The sequence below is a fragment of the Artemia franciscana genome, unplaced genomic scaffold (assembly GCF_032884065.1).
Source record: "Artemia franciscana unplaced genomic scaffold, ASM3288406v1 Scaffold_1343, whole genome shotgun sequence".
In the NCBI taxonomy this organism is placed as follows: Eukaryota; Metazoa; Arthropoda; class Branchiopoda; order Anostraca; family Artemiidae; genus Artemia; species Artemia franciscana.
In genome coordinates this window covers 90,714-107,315 of record NW_027062798.1, presented here as the reverse complement: position 1 = coordinate 107,315, position 16,602 = coordinate 90,714, and the positions used below count along the sequence as shown (strand labels likewise).

The 16,602-nt window shown below is 35.4% G+C and overlaps 1 protein-coding gene across 2 annotated transcripts in view; it reads left to right on the top strand.

Annotated features, from left to right (window-relative positions):
- Nucleotides 1–4: 4 nt before the first annotated feature.
- The window catches only part of LOC136042478 (integrator complex subunit 5-like), a 60,004-nt gene continuing 43,406 nt past the window's right edge, over nucleotides 5–16,602 (top strand). Inside the window, exons 1-2 of one of the 2 annotated variants that reach the window (XM_065727438.1) lie at nucleotides 5–75; nucleotides 5,433–5,632. Coding sequence is in view for 1 of the 2 variants with exons in the window: in XM_065727437.1 (XP_065583509.1) it covers nucleotides 40–75 (36 nt within the window). In the remaining variant the exon portion in view is untranslated. The remainder of the gene's footprint in view (nucleotides 76–5,432; nucleotides 5,633–16,602) is intronic. The other variant, XM_065727437.1, reaches the window with a different exon arrangement.

Genomic DNA, 16,602 nt, shown 5'->3' with positions numbered 1-16,602 from the left:
TTGAGATTCAAGAGTGGAAGCCCTGCCAACAATGTGTGTATGATTAATTTTGAACTTGATTGTCAAAAGAAATCGGTAAGTTGCTACTTAAATGTATTCGTTTTCTCTGCAATTAAATATGAATTAGAATTTCTCTGCAATTAGTAAGTTAGCAAAGTATACCAGGGAGGCCTAGTCTAGCAGTCTGTACAACAATTTTGTGTTTACAGGCATTGGGTTTTACACAGATTTGACAAAAAATGTGGTAAAAATATAGTAGCTGGGTGCATCTGAAGGGAATATGCCAAACAAACAAAAGTAAGACAGTACTATAGGCCTAGGTTCTATGTTTCATGCTATTTCCAAATATCATGATGGCCCCAGATATAGCCTTAGAAGTTTATTTGTCAATGAATTGAACCTAGGGTAAAGGTAAAGATGTACATTTTTGTATAATTCAGTATTAATGAGGGAACTTACACTTGGGTTTCTATATTAGGTTAAGACCCACAGTACTCACCCTAGTGTCTAATCTTGGCCAAAAGTTCTGATTAAAAAGTAAGCTATGTTTCTTATACAAAACAGCAGACTCCTAAACTTAGACCTTATGTAGATAGAGTTTGATAGGTTATGATAGGCAAATGGTTAAGAATAGGCCAGACCAGTTGGAATTAGGCTAACTGAATACAATTTTGAAAAACATATAGTTTTCAAAAATTTTAATTTAGACAAAAGTTGGCTCTACACCCTAGCCTATATAAATACAATTGTTCTCTTTCACAGTAATTTTTTAGGTTAAATCTACCTAAGTTTGTCTATGTATTTAATTATGATATGTTGTCATAACATTAAGATCCTATGTTCTAAGATTAGGTTCAAGCTTTAAATGTCTGGCCAAGATTAGGCTCTTCTGTTTCTATCAGTAGGCTATTTGCAGTTGTAAGTGTTGTTAAATATTTAACAGCCTATAGTTAAAATATTTAAGCTAATGGTAATTGTTTAGTTTCATCACAAACTGTTTAAACTGGAAACTATTCCATACTATAGCCATATATATTCCATACTATATTTCCATACTATAGCTCCTAAAAATGCTATTTCTAGAAGTGCTTCCATTTCTGGAAAACCGTCTATTGGGAAAAAAATTGCCATTTGTAGCTGACTCAAGAATACAAATTATCATTTTCATGATAATTATCATTTTCATTGCTAAGAAAATTATCATTTTCTTAGCAATGAAATGTTATTTTGAAATTCAGTTTACAGGAATTCTAAAAAAGAGCCTGAAACCCCTTGAAAACTACATCAAAGCAAAACATTAATGTAAGTGTGAAGTGGTTTCAGGGCCTGTTTAAAAATTCATAGAAATATGTTTTCAACATGACATTTTACTAATAAGACTAATGAAAATAATAATTACCATTGCTGAATCAGCTATTTGGGAATTTTTCTCACTAGACAGTTTTTTTTATATACACATTTCTAATACAAAGCAATAGAGAAATATATTAATTAGGACTATGGACTATATAGGACAATCAAGAAAGGGGGGAATTTGCAAGCAAAACAGTTAGCCTATTATGTTTATAAAGACCATTACAAAATTACCAAGTTCTGTTTTCACCTTATCTCTATGTCAGTAATAGAATCATGTTCATATTTACCAAATTTGGCCATACATAATAGGTCTTTAGTTCAAGCCAGGTCCATCATGTGGGGGTGGGGGCTTTCTTCCACCAGATTTTAGCAATTTTTCCTATCTTTTATTCTTCATTAAATAAAAAATCTTTTTGAAAAAGAAGTTTTTCAATGAAAAGTAATGGCCACATTAAACATAAGATCAGTAGAAACAAATTCCTATAATAATTTAGACTCAAAATGGCCAGATTTATTACTGAAGAATAAATGAAACCCAAAATGCACAGAAACTAAATAAACAATCATAGCAAACAAACATACAACAGATACTAAAAAAGATGAATTGATTAATCTTAAAATGAGTAAAACTTAAATCAAGCATGCAAATCCAGCTTAAACTGAGTAAAACTCACTACAAACAAGAGTGCAGCTACTGCCAGCTTCCCTAACTATAAATGTTTGAAGCCTACTGCAACAGTCCAGTCTTGGCAGTATTTTCAGAGTAAGGAGCAGCTGTGACTTGGAGTTGGTGACTAGTGGTATGTCATCAGCAAATTCACAATCAGTGATAATGCTATCCCTGTGTTTGAGTCCAAAGCTCAACTTTTGTGTCATGCAAGTTATACGTGATCTATATTACAGTTAAATAGCTCTGGAGTAACTGAGCAACCTTGCCTGACTCCTGTTCTTACTGAATAGAATATGCTGTATCTACCATTTATTTACACACTGCTCTCAGCGTCTTGATAGATGACCCTGAGTAGGCAGACATATTTTGACAGTGGGGCAGTATTAGAAAGGACTTTCCATTGTGAATCTTGATCAATATGCTGCCTTAAAATCAACATAAGCAATGAAAGCCTACAGGCAGAACTTGCTTACCTTCTCATTGATTTGTCTTATAGAAAATATCTGCTCTGTCATTGATTTGCCAGGTATAAGAAAGGTGGGGGGGGGGGAAGCCGTCCTGGCCAAGTGCGTTGGTGCGCTGGATTTGGGATCCCTTGTCTGAGAGGACACGGGTTCGAATCTCAGTGTACCCAATTCTTCAGTTTGGGATGGGGGTCAGTGGCATGACTCTGTAAGCTTAGCCAGAGTCGACCTAGCTCTAAATGGGTACCTGGAGAAATCTGGGGAAGGTAAACAGGAAGGGTGTGCAAAAGCACAGGATGGCTGGCCCCAAACCCCCCATTACACTTCCTGGCTGAAGGGCCAAGAAACAGAGATCAGCACCGCCAGTACATACTGTAAAGTCTAATGCCATATCCTTTACCTTTTTTTTTTTTTACCTTTTATAAGAAAGGTAAGATAATATAGAGCCAAGTTCACTTCATATGTCTAGAAAGAAAAAACGAAACAAAGAAACAAATAATGCAGCAAGACAAAAGTAAAGAAAACACCAATTAGGCTTAAAAATGGTCAATAAAATAAACACAAAAGCAAAAAAAATTTAAGTCCAAGAGCTAAAATGAACTTTATCCAATTAATAAAAAAACAAAACAGAAAGGGTTGGAGATAAATAAAATCAAGGCTAAAAGAAAAGTATTGTCAAATTTGTATTCAAAGTCAAATACTGTAAAATAAAATAAAAACACTTAAAATTAAGTCAAATTAACTGTCAAAATGAAATATTTACAACTAAAGAAAGGACTGTGCTGAAGACAAGTTCAAAGATGAAATAGAGCAGAAATAAATAACACAAATGGTAAAAATAAAACTGACCAAAGATAAAAACAGTGTATGATTATTGTGAGCATACATCAACAACTAAATTAAGGGGCAGAGGAGTTAATTTGGATGCAGAATATAGTTCAGGAATCTATAAGGTGCTCCAGAATAAAGGGGATAAAACTTCCCTGGAACCTCTCATTAATAGTATGGATCAGAGAGTATGTTGGAATTGCCCAGAAAGCTGAGCAGGGGAGTCTTGTCTAATGGGGGTGTAAAAATCAGGAAAGATGTCCTCAGTACAAGAGTTAGGTATTGCAGGTTTAGCAAAACGTAAACAAATTTGTTCTCTCCTTCCTTTTAGTGTGGTAATGCATGCAGATTTAAGGAGGAAGGAGTATGGAATTTTGCTCTCTTTGTAGATGATCCTGAGCAAATGCTTTTGGATTGACTCAATTTTGCTGCTAAGTTAACTTGAAAATTGTAAATGCCAGACTAGACATGCATATTCCAATAGTGACCTGATAAATGATTAATAAGCATGGAGGGAATGCATGTTAGGGCAGTTAAATTTTTTGAAAAGTTTTAACATAGATAGTGAAACATTTGCTTGTTTAACAATGTTTGAAACATGCATGTCCCACTTCAGATTATTTGAAATTGTATAATTTCAAGGGTTGAGGCATAACTTACAACCATTGCCCCCAGGCTCTTTGGGTCTGTGTCAATCCTGGAGGTATTTTTATCTGATCTTTGAAATATTTTGAAGAATATGGCAATCTCAAAATTTTGATTGGATGTTTTTGGGGAAAATAGAGATGGGAGGGGGGGGGGCTAGTTGCCCTCCACTCACTTTTGGTTCTTAAAATGGGAACTAGAACTCTCAGTTGCCAATCAAATGAGCCTTTTCCAAAATTTATACAACCACTCCTTCCATATGAAGCACCCCTGGAAAAAATATTGATGCCTTATAGTCTTAACTATAGGCAATGGTATGGTGGTGTCTTTGATTACAATTAAACATAAAAAAGAAATTTTCAACTGGAAATAAGGAGCAACATTAAAACTTAAAATGAAGAAATTGTTATGTATATGAGGGGGATGCTTCCTCCTCAATACCTCACTCTTTATGCTAAAGTTGAAACTCTGTTCCTATTATTTAAGAATAACTATTAGAATAATAAGCTTTTTTAAAACTTCTAAAAAAAACTTTAGTGGAAAGAGCAATGTATTGAGGAGAAACTTTCAAGGAATGGTGAGGGCCATGTTGAGGTGAATCAAACACCCACTATTTACATATGAGTTATCAAAGGGATGTATTAGCAATATCCAAGTAACTCCTTAGGATATTGAGCTGAAACTTCTAGGGCTATCAAAATTGCTCCCACTTTTGCTGCTACTTCTTCCACTACTGCTGCTAGTATTCGACCAAATTAAAATAGTTTGTGCATCAGGGTTATCAAAATAGAACAAGTAGACAAGATAACCTGGCGGGGTATCTTAGGGTTGGAATAAGGTATAAAATAGAAACTTTCAGGAAAAGTTTTTGCTGCTTTAAAATAAAAGCTGGTTGTCAATAAACTGTCTAAGCAATATTTCAAGAATGACTGAGGTTCAATCAGGTTCAAAGTTTAGAAGCTACTACTAGTCTCTTAGTACTCTTATTTATAGAGCTTCCAAGCTTTAGAACAAACATAGTAAAGATATTAAGGCTCTATACAGCTCTATACTTACAGTTCGTTACCACGAGTTGTTTGATATTCAGTTGACTTGTGGGCAGCCCTGTTGGCTATGCTGATGAATTTGAGACGATAAATGTTTTTCTTCGTTTTTCGTTGGACTCATATGACGAATATACTACTACTACTACTAATAATAACTCACTGCAGCACCAAGCCGCCTGAGGCCAACACAGCTACGCACGCTCCTCCTCCAACCTAATCTATTTAAAGCCTCCCTCTTTACACCCTCCCAAGAAGTTCCCATTCCCTTTAAATCTTTATTTATGACATCCTCCCAACCCAGACAAGGACGACCTGCTTTCCGTGTAGCCCCAGACGGTTTGCCAAAAAGGACAATCTCCGGCAATCTGTCATCCTTCATCTGTAGAACGTGACCTAACCATCTCAACCTTTCTTTCATTTTAGCCCCAGAAACCGGGATTGAACCACACTTTTCGTACAACCTACTGTTTGAAATACGGTCAGTCAGCCGGGTACCCAGAACAATCCGTAGGCAATTTCTCTGGAAAACATCTAGTGAATTTTCATCTGCTTTTCGGAGTGCCCATGCTTCTGAGCCATATTTGACCACTGTCATCACTGTAGCTTCCAATATTCTAATCTTGGTTTGTAGACTTATCTTTCTATTCTTCCAAACTTTTTTAACTGTGAAAAAACACCCTGAGCCTTAGCTATTCTACTTGTAACATCTTCACTGCTCCCACCATCTTTACTAATAATACTACCAAGGTAACTGAAGCTCCCAACCTGATCAATCTTTTCGTTACCTAATGTCACCTGTTCATCTTCACTACTTCCTAGCCTTAGTGACTTAGTCTTCTTAACATTAAATTTCAAGCCTATTTTAGTACCCTGAACTCATAAAACCTCTAAAAATTCATTCATTTTGCTCACACTTTCATCTAATATGCTTAAATCATCAGCATAATCTAATTCTAGGAGCGTTCTTCCTCCCCATTTGATTCCATGGTCTCCAATTGCCTTTCCTGTGCTCCTTAAGACAAAGTCCATCAAAATGATCCATATAAAGGGGGATAGAACACAGCCCTGCTTAACTCCTGATTTAATACAAAACCAGTTGCTAAACTCATTTCCTACCTTAACCGCAGCAGTATTATTCTCGTACATAGCGCAAATCACTTTAATGTATTTTTCTGGTATATCATATAACGATAAGACCTTTGGTAACGCTCTTCTATCAGCAGAATCGAAAGCTTGCTCATCTATCTATATAAAAATAAGTTGTCTGTGTGTCGAGTGACGTCACTGTCCGCATATGACGTCTGAATTATTTCATCACATACCAATTCAAAAACGAATGTATTCAAGCCGAAGTAGCTCAGTTATATAGCTACCTGTGTTGGCGCAGTGGGTTTGACCTTAGCGTGGTAATACGGGACCCAGAGATCGAACCATGCTGCAGGAATGCACTACAGGGCCGACACAGGGACCTTAGTAGTCAAGAAGCGTCGTTAATCCGATACAAATACAAATACAGTAGCTCAGTTGGTAAAGCGTTATGTTCCAGGTTTTAGGTCCGAGAGGTTCCAGGCTCGAACCTTGGCTTTAGCATTAATACAAAAGAAGAAAAAAAAAACTAAAAAAGATAAAAACTACAAAAAAAAGCTAAAAAGAAAATACTAAAAAAAACTAAAAAGCTAAAACACTAAAAAAAAAACTAAAAAAAGGGTAAAAAACTAAAAAAAAACTAAAAAAAACTAAAGAAAAACTAAAAAAAGGTAAAAACTACAAAAAAACTAAAAAGAAAAAAAAAACTAAAAACTAATAAAAAAACTAAAAACTGAAAAAGAAAAAAAAATGACAAATAAAGGAGAAAAAGGAAAACTAAAAAAAATAAAAATAAAAAACTAAAAAAGGTAAATGTATTCAAGCCAAAGTAGCTGAGTTGGTAAAGCGTTGTGTTCCAGGTTTTAGGTCCGAGAGGTTCCAGGTTCGAACCTTGGCTTTAGCATTAATACAAAAGAAGAAGAAAAACTAAAAAAGAAAAAAAACTAAAAAACAGGTAAAAACTACTAAAAAAAGCTAAAAAACTAAAAAAAAAACTAAAAAACTGTAAAAAACTAAAAACTAAAAAAGAAAAAAAAAAAAAAACTAAAAATAGGGTAAAAACAGCGAAAAACTAAAAAGAAAAAAAAAACAACTAAAAATTAATAAAAAAATAAAACTGAAAAAGAAAAAAAAACTAAAAAAGGAAAAAAACTGAAAAATAAAGGAGAAAAAGAAAATTAAAAAAGAAAAATAAAAAAAAACTAAAAAAGGTAAAATCTACAAAAAAACTAAAAAGAAATAAGAAAAAAAAATAAAAAGCTAAAAAATAGGTAAAAACCAAAAAAACTAAAAAGAAAAAAAGGAAAAAACAAAAAAAATTATTTCATCATATACCAATTCAAAAACGAATGTATATACAGACCAGGACAAAGGGAATGTAAATGACGACCGGGACACTCAAAGAGAAATTACAGACTGGGACACCGGGACACAAATGACGACTGGGACGTGTGAGTCGACTGACGTCATGTTGGTGTGTCGACTGACGTCATGTTTGCCGACTATAAATGACGACTGGGACACAGGGACACAACTACAACGGGGACGCCGGGGGGGGGGGGCACAGGGGGATATATAAATGACGATGGGGACACAGGGAATCCTCGATTAGCTATCACCATCAACAAAGCTCAAGGGCAATCATTAGAACAATGAGGTATAGATCTGAATACGGATTATTTTTCTCATGGACAATTATATGTTGCATGTTCAAGAGTCGGGAAACCTGACAATCTATTTATATGTACAGACAATGGGACAGCGAAGAATGTTGTAAAATCGCAAGTTTTACATAGTTAAAAACATATATATGTACTAGCTGTTGGGGTGGTGCTTCGCGCCACCCCAACACCTAGTTGGTGGGGGTGCTTCGCGCCCTCCCCCCAAGCCCCCCGCGTGCGTAAGTCGTTACGCGCCATATTAGTTACGCGCCATTGTAGTTGTGTCCCTGTGCCCCACCTGTGAATATATATATATATATATATATATATATATATATATATATATATATATATATATATATATATATATATATATATATATATATATATATAATATATATATATATATATATATATATATATATGTATATATATATATATTTTTTTAACTACATAAAACTTGCGAATATACAACATTCTTTGCTGTCCGATTGTCTGTCCATATAAATAGATTGTCAGGTTTACCAACTGTTGAACATGCAACATGATAATTGTCCATGTGAAAACAATTTGTATTCAGATCTATACCGCATTTTTCTAACGATTGCCCTTGAGCTTTGTTGATGGTGATTGCTAATCGAACATTCCCTGTGTCCCCGTCGTCATTTATTTATCCCCCTGTGTCCCCGGCGTCCCCGTTCTAGTTGTGTCCCTGTTTCCTGGTCGTCATTTATATTCCCTGTGTCCCGGTCGTCATTTGTGTCCCGGTGTCCCGGTCTTTAATTTCTCTTTGAGTATCCCGGTCGTCATGTATATTCCCTGCGTCCCGGTCGTCAATTGTGTCCCGGTGTCCCGGTCTGTAGTGTCATCTTATAATGACGTCATATACAAAGCCTTATATACTTATAATGACGTCAAATGCAAACCCACAAACAAACAAACATGCATATATACAACTTATTTTTATATATATAGATACAGTTTCCTTTTTAGTTTTTTTTTCTTTTTTAGTTTTTTTCTTTTCTTAGTTTTTTTCTTTTTTAGTTTTTCTTTTTTTTTTAGTTTCTTCTTTTTATTCATTTGTTTTCTTCAATTTGTCAATGTTCATTCTAACATTGACACTTGGAAAAATCTTTACGTGCCAAGCATGCTAAAGCTCAACACTTTATAATAAACCTCAAACTTTTGAGTATCTGTTTTAAGGTTTTCGAATTACTTTAATCTATTGTCAAAATACATTCAAATATTTGTGCAATTCCCAGTTTTTTTTTTAGTTTTTTCTTTTTTTTTTAGTTTTTTAGCTTTTTTTCTCGTTTTTTCTTTTTAGGTTTTTTCTTTTTTAATTTTTTTTTGTTTTTTCTTTTTAGGTTTTTTTTTTAGTTTTTTACCATTTTTCTTTTTTCGAATTACTTCAATCTATTGTCAAAATACTTCGAAATATTTATGCAATTTCCAGTTTTTACATTTTAGTTTGTTTTCTTTTATATATAGATAAGATATAATCTGGTGTAACGGACAGACAACTATATTTTTATATATATAGATATATATCTATATTCACAGGGACACAACTACAATGGCGCGTAACTAATATGGCGCTTAATGACTTACGCGCGCGGGGGGGGGGGGCGAAGTGCCCTCACCAACCAAGTGTTGCTAGTCTATCTATATATATAAAAATAAGTTATCTGTGTTTTATGTCTGTCGAGTGACGTCATGTCGTCATGTTTGTTCTGACGATGACGTCATTAAAGGTATTTAAGAAATTCGTTCAAAGACAAATTTTTAATTGTAAGAAGATCGTGGACGGAAAAATGTTTAATTGTAAAATGACTGAAGAACCTACAATGGCAACAGCCGAGGAAGCTGCTCAAAGAGTCTATGCCAAAAAACATGCTGCTAATAGAGAAAGTAAGAAAAGAAAGCGTGCGAGGAATTACAAGAACAGCAAGAAAATAGGCTTGCAGCTGATTGAGAAAGTAAGAACAGAAAGCGTGCCGAGGAGTCACAAGAGCAACGTGAAAACAGGTTTGCGGCCTCAAGAGATAATGCCAGATTAGGAATGTGCAATTTCCGTCAACGAAGGCGTGTCGAGGAACTACCAGAGCAACGCGAAACCAGACTCGCTGCAAAAGAGAAAGTGAAAAAAGAAGGCGTGCCGAGGAATCACAAGAGCAACGTGTAAACAAGCTTGCGGCTTCAAAAGATAATGCCAAAAGAAAGCGTGCCGAGGAATCACAAGAGCAACGTGAAAATTATCGCATGGCATTCAGGTACAGCCCAGTCGATGATTATAGTAGATGTGTTCAAATTGGGACTATGTCTAAAATTTGTCCCTACTGCAAGGCCTTGAAATTTAATGGTGAAACAATGGGAATGTGTTGCGCCTCAGGAAAAGTTAAACTTCCTCAACTGGCTGCACCCCCAGAGCCATTGAAGATTTTGCTTACTGGAACTACGTCAGAATCTAAGTGTTTTTTTTTTTTTTTTTTTTTTTTATCAAAAATCAGAAAATATAACTCATGTTTCCAAATGACTTCGTTTGGTACATTAATACAAAAGAAAAAAAGCTAAAAAAGGTAAAAACTAGAAAAAAAACTAAAAAGAAAATACTAAAAAAACGAAAAAAATAAAAAAAGGTAAAAAACTAAAAACTAAAAAAGAAAAAAAACTAAAAAAAACTAAAAAAAGGTAAAAACTACAAAAAAAACTAAAAATAAAAATAAAACTAAAAACTAATAAAAAAACTAAAAACTGAAAAAGAAAAAAAAGTACAAAAACTGAAAACTGAAAAAGAAAAAAAAGGAAAAAACTGAAAAATAAAGGAGAAAAAGAAAACTATAGACCGGGACACAGGGAATATAAATGACGACCGGGACACTAAAAGAGAAATCACAGACTGAGACACTGGGACACAAATAACGACTGGGAGATATAAATGACGACCAGGACACTCAAAGATAAATTACAGACCGGGACACAAATGACGACCGGGACACAGGGAATATAAATGATGACCGGGACGCTCAAAGAGAAATTACAGACTGGGACACTGGGACACAAATGACGACCGGGATACTGGGAATATAAATGACGACCGGGACACAAGGACACAACTACAAGGGGGATGCCGGGGGCACAGGGGGATATATAAATGACGACGGGGACACAGGGAATGTTCGATTAGCAGTCACCATCAACAAAGGTGTTGGGGTGGCGCTTCGCGCCACCCCAACACCTAGTTGGTGGGGTGCTTCGTGCCCCACCCAAGCCCCCCCGCGCGTGTAAGTCGTTACGCGCCATATTAGTTACGCGCCATTGTAGTTGTGTCCCTCTGTCCCACCTGTGAATAGATATATATATATATAACTACGTAAAACATGCGAATATACAACATTCTTCGCTGTTCCATTGTCTGTGCATATAAATAGATTGTCAGGTTTACTGACTCTTGAACATGCAACATATAATTGTCTATGGGATAAGCAATCCGTATTCAGATCTATACCTCATTATTCTAATGATGTGTCCCTGTGTCCCGGTTGTCATTTATATTCCCTGTGTCCCGGTCGTCATTTGTGTCCCGGTGTCCCAGTTTGTAATTTATCTTTGAGTGTCCCGGTCGTCATTTATATATCCCGCCTGTGCCCCCGGCGTCCCCGTTGTAGTTGTGTCCCTGTGTCCCGGTCCTGATTTGTGTCCGGGTGTCCCAGTCTGTAATTTCTCTTCGAGGTTCCCGGTCGTCATTTATATTCCCTGTGTCCCGGTTGTCATTTGTGTCCCGGTGTCCCGGTATGTAATTTCATCAGTTGACAAACATGACGTCAGTCAACAAACATTTTCATGACGCATACAGCTCAATCCTTATAATGACGTCAGTCGACAAACATGACGTCAGTCGACACACAAACATGACTTCACTCGACACACACACACACACAGACAACTTATCTATATATATAAAAATAAGTTGTCTGTGTGTGGATCAGGTGACGTCATGTTTGTCCGCATATGACGTCTGAATTGTTTCACACTAATACAAAAGAAGAAAAAACTAAAAAAGGTAAAAACTACAAAAAAAACTAAAAAGAAAAAAAAAACTAAAAAAGCTAAAAAACTAAAAAAAACTAAAAAAAGGTAAAAATCTAATAACTAAAAAAAAAACTGAAAAAAAATAAAAAAAGGCAAAAACTACAAAAAAAATAAAAACTAATAAAAAAACTAAAAAAGTTAAAAAACTAAAAAAACTAAAAAAAACTAAAAAAAGGTAAAAAACTAAAAAAAACTAAAAACTAAAAAAGAAAAAAACTAAAAAAAAGGAAAAAACTGAAAAATAAAAGAGAAAAAGAAAACTAAAAAAATATGAATAAATATATATAAAAATAAGTTGTTTGTGGGTTATGTCTGTCTGTCTGTCTGTCGAGTGACGTCGTGTTTGTCCGCATATGACGTCTGAATTATTTCACACTAATACAAAAGAAGAAAAAAAACTAAAAAAGGTAAAAACTACAAAAAAAACTAAAAAGAAAAAAAACTAAAAAAGCTAAAAAACTAAAAAAAACTAAAAAAAGGTAAAAAACTAAAAACTAAAAAAAACTGAAAAAACTAAAAAAAGGCAAAAATTAAAAAAAAACTAAAAACTAATAAAAAAACTAAAAAAGCTAAAAAACTAAAAAAACTAAAAAAACTAAAAAAAGGTAAAAAACAAAAAAAACTAAAAACTAAAAAAGAAAAAACTAAAAAAAGGAAAAAACTGAAAAATAAGAGAAAAAGAAAACTAAAAAAATATTAATCAATATAAAAAATATAAATATAAATATAATATAAATTAGCAATCAACAAAGCACCGAGACACAAATGACGACCGGGACACAGGGAGTATAAATGACGACCAGGACATAAGTAAAAAAAAAAAACTAAGAAAACTAAAAAAATGGTAAAAACTACAAAAAAACTAAAAACTAATAAAAAAACTAAAAAATCTAAAAATCTAAATAATTAAAAAAAGAAAAAAAAGAAAAAAGGAAAAAAATAAAGGAGAAAAACAAAACTAAAAAACGAATGTATATACAGACCGGGACACCGGGATACAAATGACGACCGGGACACAGGGAATATAAATGACGACCGGGACACAGGGACACAACTACAATGGGGACGCCGGGGGGCACAGGGGGATATAAATGACGACCGGGACACCGGGACACAAGGAATATAAATGACGCCCGGGACACTCAAAGAGAAATCACAGACTGGAACACCGGGACACAAATGACGACCGGGACACAGGGAATATAAATGACGACCGGGACACAGGGACATAACTACAAAGGGGACGCCGGGGTGCACAGGGGGATATATAAATGACGATGGCGACTCAGGGAATGGTCGATTAGCAATCACCATCAACAAAGCTCAAGGGCAATCATTAGAATCATGAGGTATAGATCTGAATACGGATTGTTTTCCCATGGACCATTATATGTTGCATGTTCAAGAGTCGGTAAACCTGACAATCTATTTATATGCACAGACAATGGGACAGCAAAGAATGTTGTATATTCGCAAGTTTTACGTAGTTAAAAACATATATATATATATATATATATATATATATATATATATATATATATATATATATATATATATATATATATATATATATATATATATATATATATCTATCTATATTCACAGGTGGGACATAGGGACACAACTACAATGGCGCGTAACTAATATGGCGCGTAACGACTTACGCGCGCGGGGGGGCTTGGGGGGGGGGGGCGAAGCGCCCCCACCAACAGCTAGTTTTTATATATATATATATATATATATATATATATATATATATATATATATATATATATATATATATATACTAGCTGTTGGGGTGGCGCTTCGCGCCACCCCAACCCGCGCCACCCCGCCACCCCGCGCGCGTAAGTCGTTACGCGCCATATTAGTTACGCGCCATTGTAGTTGTGTCCCTGTGTCCCACCTGTGAATATAGATAGATTTATATATGTGTTTCAAACTACGTAAAAATTGCGAATATACAACATTCTTGGCTTTCCCATTGTCTGTCCATATACAAAGCCGTATGTACTAATAATGACGTCATATGCAAACGCTCTTTTTACAAACAAACAAACATGCATACACACAACTCGTTTTTATATAGATAGATAGATAGATAGATACAATACAAATTAACTACATAAAACTTGTGAATATACAACAGTCTTCGCTGTCCCATTGTCTGTGCGTATAAATAGATTGTCAGGTTTACCGACCCTCAAAGATGCAACATACAATTGTACATTGATAAAGCAATCTGTATTAAGATTTATACCTCATTTTTCTAGTGATTGCCCTTGAGCTTTGTTGATGGTGGTTGCAAATGCTAATCGAATTGGGAATTTCAATCTTTTAAATTGAAAAGCAGATCCGTTGGAATCATGGGAATGCGAGGAATAAGAACAGCCTCACCCTCATAAGGCCCTGTCAAGATTGTGGCCTCTATTAGGTTTTCCATTGTTTTTTTACGGCAAGTCGCGTGCCATTGCAAAGCTTTGGTGGGTTGATATTTCTTAAAAGTATTATTGGTACGCCTATTTTTAGTTGTAGCACGTGTGGTGGAAACCCTGAAGGATCTATGGAATTTAAAAATTCAGATGGATAATTAACCGCTTCATTTGGTTCCAAAATACAAATTAACTGCGTAAAACTTGCGAATATACAACATTCTTCGCTGTCCAATTGTCGCTGCATATAAATAGATTGTCAGGTTTACCGACCCTCGAACATGCAACGTACAATTGTCCATGGGAAAAACAATCAGTATTAAGATCTATACCACATTTTTCTAATGATTGACCTTGAGCTTTGTTAATGGTGATTGCAAATGCTAATCGAATTGGGAATTGCAATCTTTTAAATTGAAAAGGCAGATCCGTTGGAATCATGGGAATGCGGGAAATAAGAACAGCCTCACCCTCAAAAGGCCCTGTCAAGATTGTGGCCTCTATTAGGTTTTCCATTGTTTTTTTTACGGCAAGTCGAGTGCCATTGCAAAGCTTTGGTGGGTTTATATTTCTTAAAAGTATTATTGGTACGCCTATTTTTAGTTGTAGCACGTGTGGTGGAAACCCTGAAAGATCTATGGAATTTAAAAATTCAGATGGATAATTAACCGCTTCATTTGGTTCCAAAACTGTGTCGACTGACTTGTAAAGGACTGCCTGGTCTCGAATCTTGGTCAAAACAATATTGTTGATTTCGTGGACGTCTATATTTTTGGGTGCGAGAATCGCTCTTTCACTTAGCCATTTATTATTTTTATAATTTTTTAGAATATTCGGAAATACTTTTTCAATCAATTCATTTTTGGACGTCACTAAATTACAGAAATCAGCAGGTAGTTGTATACGTCCTGAAATTGAGTCTACTGGGAGCTTTCCGTTTCCCATTGCCAGCAATTGATCTGAAAATGTTTGACCAGAGTCATCGTTTTGCAATCGGACACGCATATTTGTAGTTAATTTTAATGTTTTTACGTGTGCCCATAAATTAGAATTTTTCAGGCAAGCATTCATTTCGTCTGCAGGAGTTGATCTAGGTATTATAGGTAATGTTTGCCTGAAATCTCCCGCAAGCAATATTAATGTGCTGCCAAAGGGTTTCGACTTCCCTCGCAAATCTTTCAAGCATTGATCCAGAGCCTCGAGCGATTTTTTGTGTGCCATTGTGCACTCATCCCAAATAATAAGTTTGCATTGCTGCAATACTTTACCCATCCCAGATGATTTGGAAATATTGCACGTGGGAGTTTCTGTAGAATGCAAGTTCAGAGGCAATTTCAAAGCGGAATGAGCAGTTCTTCCACCAGGCAGCAATGTTGCGGCTATTCCGGACGACGCAATTGCCAACGCTATATCATTTTTTGATCAAATTGATGCCAGAATCAGTTTTATCACAAACGTTTTACCAGTACCTCCTGGCGCATCCAAAAAGAAAATTTCTCCAACGTTGTTATCGACACAATGCATTATCGTATCATAAATGTCTTTTTGTTCCGACGTTAACTTGGAAATGTTACTTTGTACATACGACAATAGATCACTCGTACTGTAACTTCGTTCACGATCCAATTCTACACATGTCGAAACAGCAGCGATACGGTTAGGTGAAGGCATTCCCAAATCCTGAAGTGGTTTGTTTGCCATACATACGCACAAATCTTCTATAACAACTAAAGTGTAGTTATAAATTTCTGATGTAAAATCAAAAGTCATATCTGACGTCTCTAACTGTTTTCGATGGAGTATATCTTCGGACATTTTTGACTTATATTTTTCCCATAACTCTGTAGGAGCTGATGGAGAGCAAGTTGTTAAAATGATGCCAAACAATGCACGAATTTGACTTGGGGTTGACGTTTCGCACGCGTCATTGATGCAGTTATCCCAGTGTTGGTCATTCTCCAATAAATTCAGAGCTTGGCATGCACTACGGTAAGTGTCATGTATAGTACCATTTACAGTCCTCAAATACTCAAAGGATGTCGGACCGGGTACATTCACCAAAAGCTGGCGTAGAAAGAAGCATTCATGTTGATTGGGGTGAACGGTGTAGAGTCTTCCTATCGTGGTATCTTTGAAGATGGTAGGTTGGCCGTCGACTGACTTACCCTGTTTTCGACGTTCAAATACTTTATTTTTAGTATTCCACGTGTAATACGAAGGCACTTCAGTATACAGCAGTTTTTTTGCAAAAGAATCATTTTTGCAAAGCGAAAAAAAAGCTGTTAATGTTGTATCCGGTGGATTCAGGACTCTTTGTTGCAC